This window comes from Pholcus phalangioides, unplaced genomic scaffold (assembly GCF_987345545.1).
Source record: "Pholcus phalangioides strain wild (caught in Gottingen) unplaced genomic scaffold, Ppha-v1.0 ptg000003l_1, whole genome shotgun sequence".
NCBI classification, from domain to species: Eukaryota; Metazoa; Arthropoda; class Arachnida; order Araneae; family Pholcidae; genus Pholcus; species Pholcus phalangioides.
This window is the reverse complement of record NW_028301596.1, coordinates 55,365,181-55,378,821: the sequence shown is the minus strand read 5'-3', so window position 1 is coordinate 55,378,821 and position 13,641 is coordinate 55,365,181. Positions and strand designations below refer to the sequence as shown.

At 39.0% G+C, this 13,641-nt stretch overlaps 1 protein-coding gene across 2 annotated transcripts in view; it reads right to left on the bottom strand.

Moving 5' to 3' along the window:
• LOC149088913 (protein ELYS-like) overlaps positions 1–6,029 on the bottom strand; it is a 151,517-nt gene extending 145,488 nt beyond the window's left edge. The window contains exons 1-2 of one of the 2 annotated variants that reach the window (XM_089250740.1): positions 5,811–6,029; positions 2,295–2,414 (exon numbers count right to left, since the gene is read on the bottom strand). In XM_089250740.1, the coding sequence (XP_089106866.1) occupies positions 2,295–2,400 (106 nt within the window). In that variant the 5' untranslated portion in view covers positions 2,401–2,414; positions 5,811–6,029. The remainder of the gene's footprint in view (positions 1–2,294; positions 2,415–5,810) is intronic. The other variant, XM_089250731.1, reaches the window with a different exon arrangement.
• Between the last annotated feature and the right edge of the window lie 7,612 nt (positions 6,030–13,641).

The following is a 13,641-nucleotide window of genomic DNA, read 5'->3' as shown; positions in this document are numbered from 1 at the left end:
AATTGATGAATATTTCTAGGTACTGGTTGGTTACTGGGATGACCTCTGGCCTTAATGGTGAGACTGTAATTTTGTTGGATGTCAATTTTTTTTTTTTAGAAATACTGCTGTATTCACAATTCTTTCTCCCTGTACAAGCACTTTTTAGAAAATTTTTAAACTACCACATTTACTCGTACACAGGACAAGGTATGATTTTAGAGATTGAAATAAAGAAAACTAGATTAATTTATGAAACTCCTTATATTGTTTATTCACAGACAATAGCAAAACAAATACACATATTAAGGCAAACAACAATGTTTTCCTAATTCTGTTATCTTTTGTCTACTCAGAAGTTTTGTTACACAACTCCTTTATTTTTTTACCTCCACTCCACAAAGCATCGTTCTTCGATCAATTGAATACATTTGAAGGGTCCAGGGGGAAAAACAACTTTACAGCAATGTTTAAAAAAAATAGCAGTGTCTCCTTGTAGCTTTTACTATCCCCACATGCATTCATTTTAGGGATAGAACTTTAAAGCCATAAAAATAACAATAAAGTTTTGGTTTAATGGGGGAAAGCATTGCATTCCAAACTTTTAAGCTCATTTTTCTCAAAATCTAATTTTTGCTGTAAAGTCGTTTTTTTCCCTGGACTCTTCATTTGAAATGCAGAATTTCCTGAATGCCTTTGATATCAGCTCTAGAGGTATACTCTGATCTGATATGTGAAAATTACAGGCTTGAAAATGAATCAATAGCTACACTCATTGGCATACGCAAGGGGCCAAGCCGAGATTATAGTGCTATTTTGCAGAAAAAAACTTAAACCACCACCCCCCCCCCCAGAAGAAAAAAAAGAAAAAAAAACACCTACTTGAGAAAATTCTACATACACCTATGGCTAAACTTTATGTGTCTGCATATTTAAAGGGAGAATGAGTAACAGAGAAACATATTGCCTCCCTCCATCACTATGTTTCCCTGTCAGGTCCCATTACCTTCTAATATTATGAAAGATGTGTGTAGGTTTAGACCCCAGGGAACTCTCAGTTGCTGAAAACCATCAAAGGTCTTGCCAGCATTCAGACATAGGCTGGTTCATCCGATTAGTCTCTCGATTGGAGTCTTCCAGGGGTTAGATGAGGATGAGACTACAAATTGGGCTCCATTATTGAGTGGACCTAAACATTGTTGGTTGATGAAATTCCAACATGTGAAAATTCAATATTTTTTGTGTTTGGTGATTATGCAAATTTTTCTTGTTTGTTTGAATGTGATGCAAGTTTATTCTTTCAGAGAGACAGAATAGTTCTGTAGATCAGTTGCTCCAAAAATTTCTTTGCTTGAGATTTTATAAAACAGCTCATGATTGAATTTCTTTCCCACTTATCACAGTTAATTTGATAGCATAACATGACTTTTTAATCTTAATTTTTAGTGCTTTGGCACCAAGTTAGTCACCAGCTGTTCTGTGTTTGTTTCAGTAAATTAAGAAGCCCTTATTTGAGCCTCTTGCATAATTGTTAATTCAAATTCATTTTTCTGGCCAATCGGACTGTTCGTAATTGTGGCGATTCTGCTAGTTGAATGGACAAAATGATGTCTGGAGAACTTGTTCCTACAAATGATCCAGTGAATTTCAGTGGAACTCACTCTTGCCATATGGACAGATTTCACATGGACTAACTTCTTCATGGTGAAAGCAATGATGTGTGTGTGGTTTACCTCTTGACTTAATCGAGACCAACTTGGTGAAATCAATGACAGTCTTCTTTCTCCCATTCTTGCTTCCTGGAGTGTCTGGCACAATGGCTTTTGATGAATTAACGATCCGAGAGAAATTGAAAGGTTTGACGAAACAAGTGACCCTTTTCAGTACTCACACCCCAATTGAATGATTACACACAAAAAAATTTTAATGAAAATTGTTTAGTCGCAATTGCGCCTGGGATTTGTCAAGCCCTGCCATACATAGTATATTTGATGTTCCAAAGCAACGGTTCTCAACCGTTTTGACTTGCGGAGCCCTTTTAAGTAAAAAAATTTTATGTTGAAGCCCTGCAGCCCAATTTTTTAATTATTCATCAAAGTTACTGATTTATTTTTACCATTTATAAAAAATATTTATAATTATTATTTTTTTAATTTTATTGAGTTTTTTGCTTTTTTTTTTCCTCGAGCGGCCACAGAGCCCCAAGGGCTCCACGTAGCACCGGTTGAGAACCACTGTTTCAAAGGGAAAAAATCTGTCAAAATATTGTGAAATAAAACATGCACAATGCACCAAGCATCAGTATAAAGACATACCTCGACTGGAATTGGCGAATAATCTGTCACTATCCTCGTTCACTGGGTATGGATAAGGAGCAAACTGGGTGAATTCTGACAAAACATGAGGTGATATTTCATGCATGATGACGAATGTTTCTGGAAAAAATTATAATTATCAGCCAACACATCATCACTTCAAAAATAATATAATTTTAATTATTAGACATAATACATATAGAGGACCCATTATTTGGAATTAATGGGTCCTGAGTCACTTTGAATAACGTAATTACTAAGATAAATGACAATAGAAAAAGTGAAAACTCTGTGTTGATGATTATAAACCTGTTCACAAGCAAATGAAAAACGGAATTTCAGTACATAAAATGATGAAAATATTCAAGAATCTTGTGAGTTTAATTCTTTTTCTGTCATGTGTCATGCCTGCACTAGTGAGAGGTACATGAATGAATGAACGCCAGAAGTTTGCCACTGGACAGCCGCGACGCAAATATTTCTGTGTCGTCAACTTATTTCGATCTATTTTCACAGTTCTAATATTTAGCAGCCCAGTGTGAATGAATGAACGCCAGAACTTTGCCACTGGACTTATCCCGTTGCCGAGATCTCTTCCTGCCCAGCTTCGTGGCAGTCTGGAACACTTTATTTTGAGTAAAAAAAAAGAACAAACAAAATTTTTACAACATATCTTCCCTGGACAATTGGGTACTGTTGCGATCAACAAATTTTGTGGTGATTACAGACGAGATGGGGGAAGTTTCTGGGTTTCGTTGAGATGGATGAATATACACATATTATAGGATTGAGGTATGTTTTAAAAGCAATTGAGGGACCCCTGCTATCTCATGTTATCTTACACTTGCCTTATTATATACACAGGATACAAAAGAAAAAGAAACGAGAATCTTATTGTGAAATAAAATATCCATAGGAGCGAGCCAACTCGCTTAACACCTTATTGGTGAGCAAATGGTTTTGATAACTTGCGGACTAGAACCCAGCAGTGAGAGGTACAGTAAATACAGATGACCATATTTCACAGAGAAATGAGGAAGATAAACAAAGAGATATCAACAATAAAATCAACATTTGTTAGTGAAACTGCTAATAGTTGTTAAAACGCCAGAAAAATCCCAGATGCTAAACTTAATGAATACGAGTTGAAAATTTCTAGTCGCAGCTCAATATTATGAACACAGACGCATTTTTACAAACGGAACAGCATGTGTAAAATTCAATTTTCTTTCACAATTTCCTTTCCAGTCTGTGTTGGCACCTATCTCCCTGGCTGGTCATTTTCTTCCACCAGTGGCTTCTGGGTTGTCATTTCTTTTTTGGTGTTGGTTATAGTCTGAAGATGACGTCACCTTTAGAGGTTGCTAGTACTAATAGACTTTTATGCATACCTCAGCATTTGAATCAAGTCTGTTCACATTTCAGAGCTCCTTTTTCTGTTTGTTTATACCTTTCACCATTTCCCCATATGGTGCTGGGACAAAAAAGGTTGGAAAACTATGGTCTAGAGCAGTGATTCCCAACGTGGGCGATGGAAAAATCCAGGGGGGAGGGCGCAGTACAAGCTACGGGTATAACATAGGATCCTATGTTAAACCTATAGCTTCTACTGCTCCCTGGACCATTCCATCGCCCCTCAGGTGGCGTTAATGCCCACGTTGGGAATCACTAGCTTAGAGAGCGATATTTTTATAGTGCTTGTTTCCATTATGTTTTCAATGTTCGCAAACTTTTTTTTGGTGTCTGTAGCATTAGTTACAGCCTTGAATACTTTTCATTGTGCTGTCAGACGAGTTTGGCAGAGAAAAAGTCTTTTATCGCCATTTTTCTTTATCAGGTGTAGCATTATTCCTTTCTAGTGACGTGTTGCAGATTTTTATCTTTGCCAAGAAGGACATATGCAAGCATGACTCCATTCAACTCTTGGCAATTTATTGTCACGCTTTCTTATATTTTTCTCAAAATCGGCAATAAGATTACAGCTGTCTGGGAATAACTTCGATATAAGGTCTATACCAAGTTGGCGATTTTTTTTGACAATAAGTTGCCAAGGAACACGATGTCATAATGACCCTGGGTTACCGTATTTGTTTTTTCTATTTCTCTTTTCCAAATGACGTCACCCCGCAGCTTTTGTTTGCGCGGTCATTTGAATGGTTTTGAAAAACAGTTGATGCTTTTTTTTTCCTTCCTTGTTCTTTCCCACTTCCCCTCCCTTTGGTGTGTACGGTATACAGTGCAGCTTTACCATGATTATTAAATATCAAAATATACCAGGTTGTACTTTTAATATTTATTACTTTTTCTGCTTACCCTGATTGATTTATTAAATAAAACAGTGTCTGGGTTTTATTTATAGCCTGATTGGTTTATTTTTATTCAGAGTTTTATATTTTAATATTATAATCATAATTATTTTTTATTTGGATGTTGTTTATTTAAAAGCATCTGGATGCCTTATGTTGATTATTATTACATTTAGTGACTATTATGTGCTTGTTTATTTCCGTTGTTTTTTATACTCGCGATTTTTTTTTTTTGGTGCCCCGCAGTGTCTGAAGGCCTTCTTAGCAACTTTTCATCAGGCCGTCGGACATGTTTGGCGCCAAGGTGGATCGTATATTGAAGCAGTTCCGCTGTCGACAACATTTATTGTGATATCCTGACAGCATCTTCGAATTACAGGTGGAATCACTATTCCGAGTGTTTCATAATCACAGTGAAAAAAAAGCTTAGGGGCCATTCAAGTGGAACAGCTTTGGTATAAGGGGAACACCAAATTGGTGACTTTTTTCCAGCGATAAGTTGCCATCATTGGCGCACTCTGGTTCGGTGTTGTTCTGCTGGGTTGTCGCTGTTCTGGAAAATTCTGCCAGGCGGCATTAGTTGCTGTAGCGCATCTTTTCAAACAGTCGTACAGCCATTTTGTTGTTTGTGCTTGTTGTCGGTTGTGCCGAGTGTTTGGATTACATTTCCACCGCTGGTCAGGTTGTATTGTTCCCTTTTTTTAAACAGTGCCCGTATTTTATTTACACCCTGATCGCTTTATTATTTAAACAACGGTCCGGGCTTTATTTAAACCCAGATCAATTTATTATTTAAACAATGCCCGGGTTTTATTTAAACCCTGATCGATTTATTTTTATCCAGTTTTATTTTTTAAACAATCCAGAGCTTATTTTTGTTTATTGCTTTTTTGCTGTTTTCTATGCTGGCGGCTTTTTCTCGGACCGTTGGACATATTTGGCGTCGGAAATAATAGTCGCCAGAAATTGCCAACCTGTCCCTTATACCAAAGCTGTTTCATGGAATCTAAATTGGGATTTGGCGCCGTTGTTGACGTTCTCATGATAACAACCAACAATATTTTACGCAAATACACTCAATCTCCCATTCACTAGTACATTCATTAAAATTAACTGCACTTTTAAAAATGAGATTTAGCATTCCTTATCTATTACTTTTAAACCGATAAAGGAAGTTAAATTCAAATTAGTTTTAAATGTCTTCTCTCACCAGTGATTCCCGCGCTAAATGCTGAATGAGTTCAAATCGAATCTCTCTGGCAACGATGACGTGGAAGGTGCGATTCTTGAATTCCCACAAATTTTAATTCAAAGAATTCCTTCCCATTTCTTTTATCTTGTCAACGATTAAATCTCTTTAACCGAGTAGAATGAATAACACACACACGATGTAAATGGCCGAACTATTGCTGTTGAAACGGCTTTAACCACTCTTGCACCAGTGTTGCCAGATCCTTAAAAGATTTCCAGCCCTTAAAATACATGGGCCAAAATATTTCAACTTCATATGGTCAGCGGCGTATTCATGTAAGTCCATGATGACATTTGCTTTCATCTATCCACTAATTTGAGAACTTCCTTAATGAATCACAAACGGAAAAAATAGGGACTTGGGGCCGTTCAAGTATTACGTCATCATCGATGGGGAGGGGGTTTCCCGATTTGCTGACTTTTGATGACAAGGGGGAGGGGGGGGGGGTGGTTTGGATAATGCTTATGTAATCAACCACTCCTTATGAAAATATGAGTTCGGATTCAGCGGGGCAGAGCTGATGACGAAATTTTGCTGACAAGGGGGGGGGGGGTCAAAAATGGCTAAAAATTTGCTTACGTAATACTTGAACGGCCCCCTTATGCTGCTATTTATTATTGAAAAAGCAAACGAAAAACTATCAACTAGTAATATTTTCAAACCATAGATGGCAGCAAAAATTCTGTGGACCAATTTTTTTCTCCACTAGTTTAATTCCAGTTTAGAATCGAGCACGCCCAGGCTCTGTCGCTTTTGCGATATAAGCTCATTGATCATGAGATCGTGAGCGTGCCGGAGAAAACTCAAACCGGCAAGCCGGCCGGGGAAGACCAACATCCCGCCAACCCCCCCCAAGCATCACAACCACACCCCCACACCAAAACCCCAATCCACGGGCACATCACCGCTCGACAAAGTCAGGACAGCACCGCGAGTGCGATTCCCTCTCCGTCCCGACACCCGTGACAAGGCCCCGCCGGTGCGGTCCACAGCACCCCAACATGCCCCGCGAAAGGTGACCCCCGACCACCCTTACCATCCCCACCCCCAAGAACTTCTATTGTGGATATGAGAGAACAATTTGTTACAGGACGGGAACATCGCTTCCCATCAAGGAAAACATGGAACGCCTGGCGACAAGGGCCTCAATCGGCGCGTTATTCTTGACTACGTATGAAGTTATTTTATTTGTTGACATTCAATCTTGTTCTTGTTATATATATTTCCTGCTTTTTCTCCACTAGTTAGAGCCGTCCGAATTTTTATGTCAACAAACATGGCGGCCCGTTACTGAATTCGCAATCAGCCCCAAATGGAATGCTCCTGACGATATTGCTGATACAGAGTGTTATCGATATAACAAACACTCGCTTAAAAGAACCTGTTGGAGAAAATACAGGTCAATGTTTGTTCACATAACCGACCCTGACAAGTACAGCTACATAATAATCTATAAACATACATTAATGATGTAAATACGGTCGGTCTTAAGTCGCTGTAGTTCCACGAGATTCTCTCTGCAGTGTTGATCAGGTTGAACATTGTCAGAACGCGCATGTTACTATACCACACATGTACCTCGTCCAAATTCCTCCACAGAACTTCTAACGAATTGGTACATGTTAGAATGTGCGTGCCGTGTTGTGAACGTAACGTGAAGCTTGTTTCTGTGTAGTACTTGCTATAGTGCTGCCATCTGCTATCTATTTTTCGATCTATGAGTGAAGAGAACGCGTATGCACGATATGAGAAGAGGCGATCTGTTCCAGTAAAGTGTGTCTCCGGCTGTTTCGTTTGGCAACTTATCACCAAACTCAGAGCCGGCGCCAGCGGACGAGGCGGCCGCCTAGGGCAGCATGGTTACAGGGACGGAATTTTTTTATGAACGATTTATTATGACGGTGTTTTCACTTTCGCAAATTTTTACTCATCGAAATAATTATTAAGGAAAAACGCGAGGGGATAAATAAGCGCAGTTAAATCCAATACCTTTCAGTGTTGAAATGCTATTCAACTCTTTGCTATTCAATTCATTTCAACACACCTCCTTTCTTGTACTTCCAAAAAGTGCCACCTTTCTCTAGGGCAGTGGTTCTCAACCGGTGCTCCGCGGAGCTCCTCGAGAATAATAAAAGAAATCAATAAATTTGATAAACAAACAAAAAAAATAAGCCTAAAGGGTACCGCCATAGAAATTATTCACTGAAAAGGGCTCCGCGAGTCAGAAACGGTTTAGAACCGCTGCTCTAGAGGAAGCTGGTTTGTGAAAAAAATTAGGTTCCTTCCCTTTTTTTTGTTAAGGATCTGTTCGCTCTTTATCAACATTTTTCCAATTGAATTTCCTTTGTTTAGTCGAATTTCCGCAGTCCAAGTTGGGACTCCTTGCTTGTCTTTCGACAAATGCCTCTTTCAGCTAACACCACTCCAGAAGAATCTCTAGCTGGGTGCTGTTTGGTTCTGGAATGTTCTGACTGCCCATTTCTGTATACCTATATCTGTTCTCTATACCAAGGTAAAGTTTCTTGCGGAACCCTTGATAGTTACAAGTTTGATCCGCGGAACCCAGTGATGATAATGAGGCTGTTCTACACGACTCGAACAAATTTTTGTATAGTTAATTTTAAAAAAATTAGTGTGTCCCAAAAACATCATAGCCCCAGGGCAAAATGAAAGCGGGTTTAAGCACGACCTCTTAATTTCCATATTTATTGTCACAAACCATTATGCCAGATCTTATCGTGGAAACTTCTATTGAATTCAGGTCCCCTTGCATGGCCCCAAAAGGGAGTGGGTCTGGCAGGCTTCTTCCTGGACGCCCGAGATGATTCTCATCCGACGTGATTCTATTTTTGTTTTTCACGCTACAAAATTCATATTAGAGGGGCCCGTGAAGAATTTGACCTGGCGCCCCACCAAAGATCTCAGCCTAGGGAGGGCCCTACTACTACTACTAAACCATACATGCACCTCATCTGCATTCCTCTACGGAATTTCTAACGAATTGGTACATGTTGGAATGTGTGTGTGTGTGTATGTGTTGTGAACCTGACGTAAAGTTTGTTTCTGTGTAATGCTTGCTGTGTGTGTAGGGCTTCCATCTGCCTTCAATTTTTCTAACTATAAGTGAAGTGTAATGACATAATAATTCTATCGTGGTAGGCGAAGCCGGGTCATCGCGATGCGAGTCCTGAGGAGGCCCCTACTGTTGGATGTGGAGCCATGGGACTGCCATGCAGTGTCTGGTTGAACTCATGGTTGGGACTTGCGAGGTTGGAGTCCTGTAAGACTATCGGGAGGCATATTCGCGAATGTGCCCTTTAACCTTTTTTTTACAAATAGAGGCCACATTGCCTTTTATTTCAGCTGCATAGACCTGTTTCTGTGCTCACAGAATTTTGATATCTGTGCATTTCGATAATTTCATAATAACATGCTGCCTTATACAATATAAGGAATTTTTTTTCTGCGCAGCAAAAAAAAAAGAAAAAAAAAAGAAGAAAAAACTACACGGAAGCATTCTCGGATTCTATAAACGTCCATATTTTGTATTCTTTTTCACCATAAAAAAATAGCGCCTTTCTCAGGCACTTTTGTCCGTAACCAATGAACGGGTAAAAATGAAATTTCATCAGCAAAAATATGCCTTCTAGAAAATATTGAAAAAATTATGCAGTACAGTATTATATTAACATGTGAGAAACAGATCAGTGCACTAGAACCCCTCCCACCCAGTGCCGTCTTAAGGCATGGACCCACCCGGGCACGGCCCGGGGCCCTCACAAAAAAGAGATCTGATTGAAATTTTCTAGAATTTGTTTGGTAGGGCCTCAAAATCAATTGGCCCAAGGGCCCATGATACTCTTGAGACGGCCCTACTTCCACCACCTATCAAATAAAACTGATACAATTCTTCGATTGAAGTTTGCAAAAGGATTTTGATCGATGTGCTGGATGAAAAAACAAAATGATATGATAATTATTATTTTATAAGCAATAATATTAATTAAATTAAGTTTGCCTCGAAATTTTAACAGTTGTTATTTACACGGTAAAACATCAATAAGATTCACTCGAGGCTGTGAAGGTGAGATTGCGTATTTCTTCTACTTCAAACATCTAATACATTCAGGGCCGCAACTAGATACTTTTTCATCCGGGGCAAGCCGGCATTTTGGCGCCCCTTGTAATGTAGAAAAGCAGTTAAAGGGTGAATTCGGCACCCGCTTCTGGTTCAGCGCCCGGGGCAACAGACCCACCTGCTCCCTCCCGTTGCGGCCCTGGATGCATTCCATGCGGTGATTGCCCTCTTGGTTATATAGGATAGACAAGGAGTTCCATACAAGCAAGGTTAAATAAACACGCTCGTTGTGTTAAGAATCAAGAATGCAAAAAAATCGACCATCGCCGCTCACTGTTGACAAGAGGACCACAGATTTAAATTGTAGGAAGCGAAAGTTTTTCACAAAGTCCACAGTTGACTTAGATTTCTACGAAAGCACATATATTCGGGCCTTCAAAAATATAATAGTAAACGATTATAAAAAATACCACCGATCGCAACGCCACGTGGCTTAAATTTATTTCGAGTGGGAATTCTAAGAAAATTTCAATAGACCAATCGGGTAAAGAAATAATTCCAGAATTAATGAAGGAAAATCCAGAATTAATGAAGGAAAATCCAGAATTAATGAAGGAAAATCCAGAATTAATGAAGGAAAATCCAGAATTAATGAAGGAAAATTCAAGAACTGATGAAAGAAATTTTTCAGCATTAACGAAAAAAATTATTCCAGCATTAATGAGAAAGAAATGATTCCAGTATTAATTAAAAATAAATAATTTCATTTTTTTTCATCTTTAGACGAGTTCCCAGTCATTTTTTTTTAATCTTTAAGACTCAATATTTAGAGACCGAACTGTACATTTCTATGGGTAAACGAGCTTTGTTTTCACCGAGTCACGTGGATTTCTTGCATTAGATGCCGAAGTCGTCGTGGCGGCTGGATGTAATATAAGTTCGATGTTATTCAACCCAAGTGGAAAACTCGGGCAGCGTGATTACTGGTAAAATATCTTTCCTCTGAAGACGACACCCATTGGTGTCGAAATACATAAAGATTTTTGTATTTTTCGTGTGTTTGCCTCATTCGTTGGTGTCTTCTTAATATTCTAGGGCAAAGTTGATCAACTCTTCCATATTTAAATTATACATGTAACGGCCTAGCGTTGGGATCTGCTGCCACCTATCAAATAAAAACGGAACTATTTGTTATAATTCTTTATAAAAGAAATTGGTTGTTTCTTTTGTATCGGTTCGCCGCATAAAAATGAAATTTTTTTTGCACAATATATATTTTTTATTGATACGATATTTTTATTTCATATGACATATATTACCTGTTACGTTGTCAAGTTTCCTGTAGAATTTCAGCAATTATTATTATTATTTTACGCGTGTGGTGAACATAAAATAGTTAAAACTCACAGGCAATTGGATATTTTATGGCAGACAACCTACTGCTACGTGTAATTTTTTTTTCAAATATTTTGTACAGGGCAGAACATTACATGGAAATAGTTAGTCTATTATGCAGAAGAGAAACAGGGTTGCGATGAAACTCCTGCTGCCACTTATGAGATTGAAACAATACTGTTTTTTATAATTCTTAAAGTAAAATTGGGGTTGTTGGTTTCGGCTTGAAAACCTCTGCCCGTCATGCACCGAGTCGTTTGAAATTCCTCAGAGGAATGTCTACGAGGTGCATAAGTACGGTTTAGTAGTAGATTGCACTTGAATTTGTGGCGTGTATCAAATTACGTAACTTCGTATGTTTGAATTTCTTTGGATAAAAAGCATCTGTTTTGAAGCGATGTTTTCTTTTCCTCCATCATTCAGAAAATGATAGGTTATCACATACGCAGTGGGTGATAATTTATCCAAAATAACCTCAAAAGTTATTATCCATAAATATTTCATTTATGGACAACAAACATGGCGGTTCTCACATGTGATTGACACATCGTTATCAACGCAGCAGCAAAGAAAAACCTGCATTAAAAAAAATTTGTTTTTTTTTCTTTACATCGCTATATGATGTCGATTTATTTTGAGAGAAGTAGAAATAAAAAATACAAATACAACGCCACAACAGGCAAATTGCCCAACGAGGTGGCTGACTTAAGAACATCATGGATCCCCGAGCCCCTACCTACTACTGCTACACCACACATGCACCCCCCCCCCCGCGGAACCCCCCAACGAATCGGTACATGCGGGAATGTGCGTGTACGTATAGTGCAACCTGACGTAAAGTTTGTTTCTGTGTGATGCTTGTTATGTGTAGTGCTGTCATCTGCCCCCAGTTTTACTAACTATGAGTGAAGTGTTATGGTTGAATGATTTACCGTTGTAGGACTGTTGCTCTCTGTGGCGAGACTTTTTAACGGGGAGATCGGCTCGCATTTGCGCCTTGAAGTTGGGAACCACAGAAAACCAACTTCAGCCGACCACCACTGTGGGGTTCGAACCCGGATCCTCGCATCACGAGTCCGGCACTATAACCACTCGACCACCACAGCGGCATTCCATGTCATAAATTCCATGGAATTTATGACAACACAAATATAAACACAGTATATAAGGATATTTTGAAAAAATACGACCGAACACACACTCTCTTGTATATACAGTATATATATATCTCATCAAAAACATTTCATTTAAAAACTGAAGCCAAGTCTCGAGATTATTTAGCCCTAAAAAGGTGTGATATCTGATGTAGAGCCAAGTCTAATGCAGTTATTAACTTTGACACTTCGATTCACAAATCACCCCAATCCTGTACATCTTTAGTTGAAGAACATTTTGGGACTTGGCAATTACGCAGCATACTTACTATTATGTAAAATTAAGTCAACGCTAAAACTACAGATATCCTTACTTAAAGGGCCGTTCAAGTATTACACACCATATTAGTGGGTATATTGGTTGGTAATCCCACAAATTGGTGCGACCAGAAACATATGCGGGAGGAGAGGGCATAGGAAGCTCTTGCGGCTCCCCCCCCCCCCAGACGAAATTGTTTTTTTTTAACGTAAAAAAATAAAATTAAATTGTTCGAAAGAAATACTTTTATATGTTATTATAATAATCGATTTCTGTTAATTTCAATGCTATTTGAAGGGTAAGAACTCAAAATTTCTCTTTAAGAAATTCATTGCGACCCACCCTTTAAGCCATATATGGTAAACTCTTGACCCGCGGACCAAATGTGGCCCTGAAGGTTATGTGATGTGGCTTGCCCCTCAAACCCACTTTTTTTAAATGAACTAAGCGGCACATTTACAGATCGCTTAAATGACCAGTGGCACAATTCTAGAGCATTTAAGTGGCCCGTGGCACATTTTCAGATAATTGAAGTAGACCCATAGCACATACAAAGATCGCTTAAGCAACCCGCGACACAGTTCCAGAACACTTAAACGATCCGTGGCACATTTAGAGATCCCTTGAGTGACACGTGGCACACTTTTAGAGCACTTAAGCGGCCCCCCGGTGCGGTTCTACATCACTCAAGTTTACCCGCGGAACATTCCCAGATTACTACTGATCCCCGGCATAATTACAGATCATTTGAGTGATGCGTTGCACAATTCCAGAGCACTTAAGCGGTCCGGAAACATTTCCAGAGCACTTGAAGGATCTGGGAAACATTTAGAGATCGCTGAAGTGGCTCTATAAGGGATTTATCATTAGGGAGTTCAGGTGCCCACAAACTAGCAAAGATTT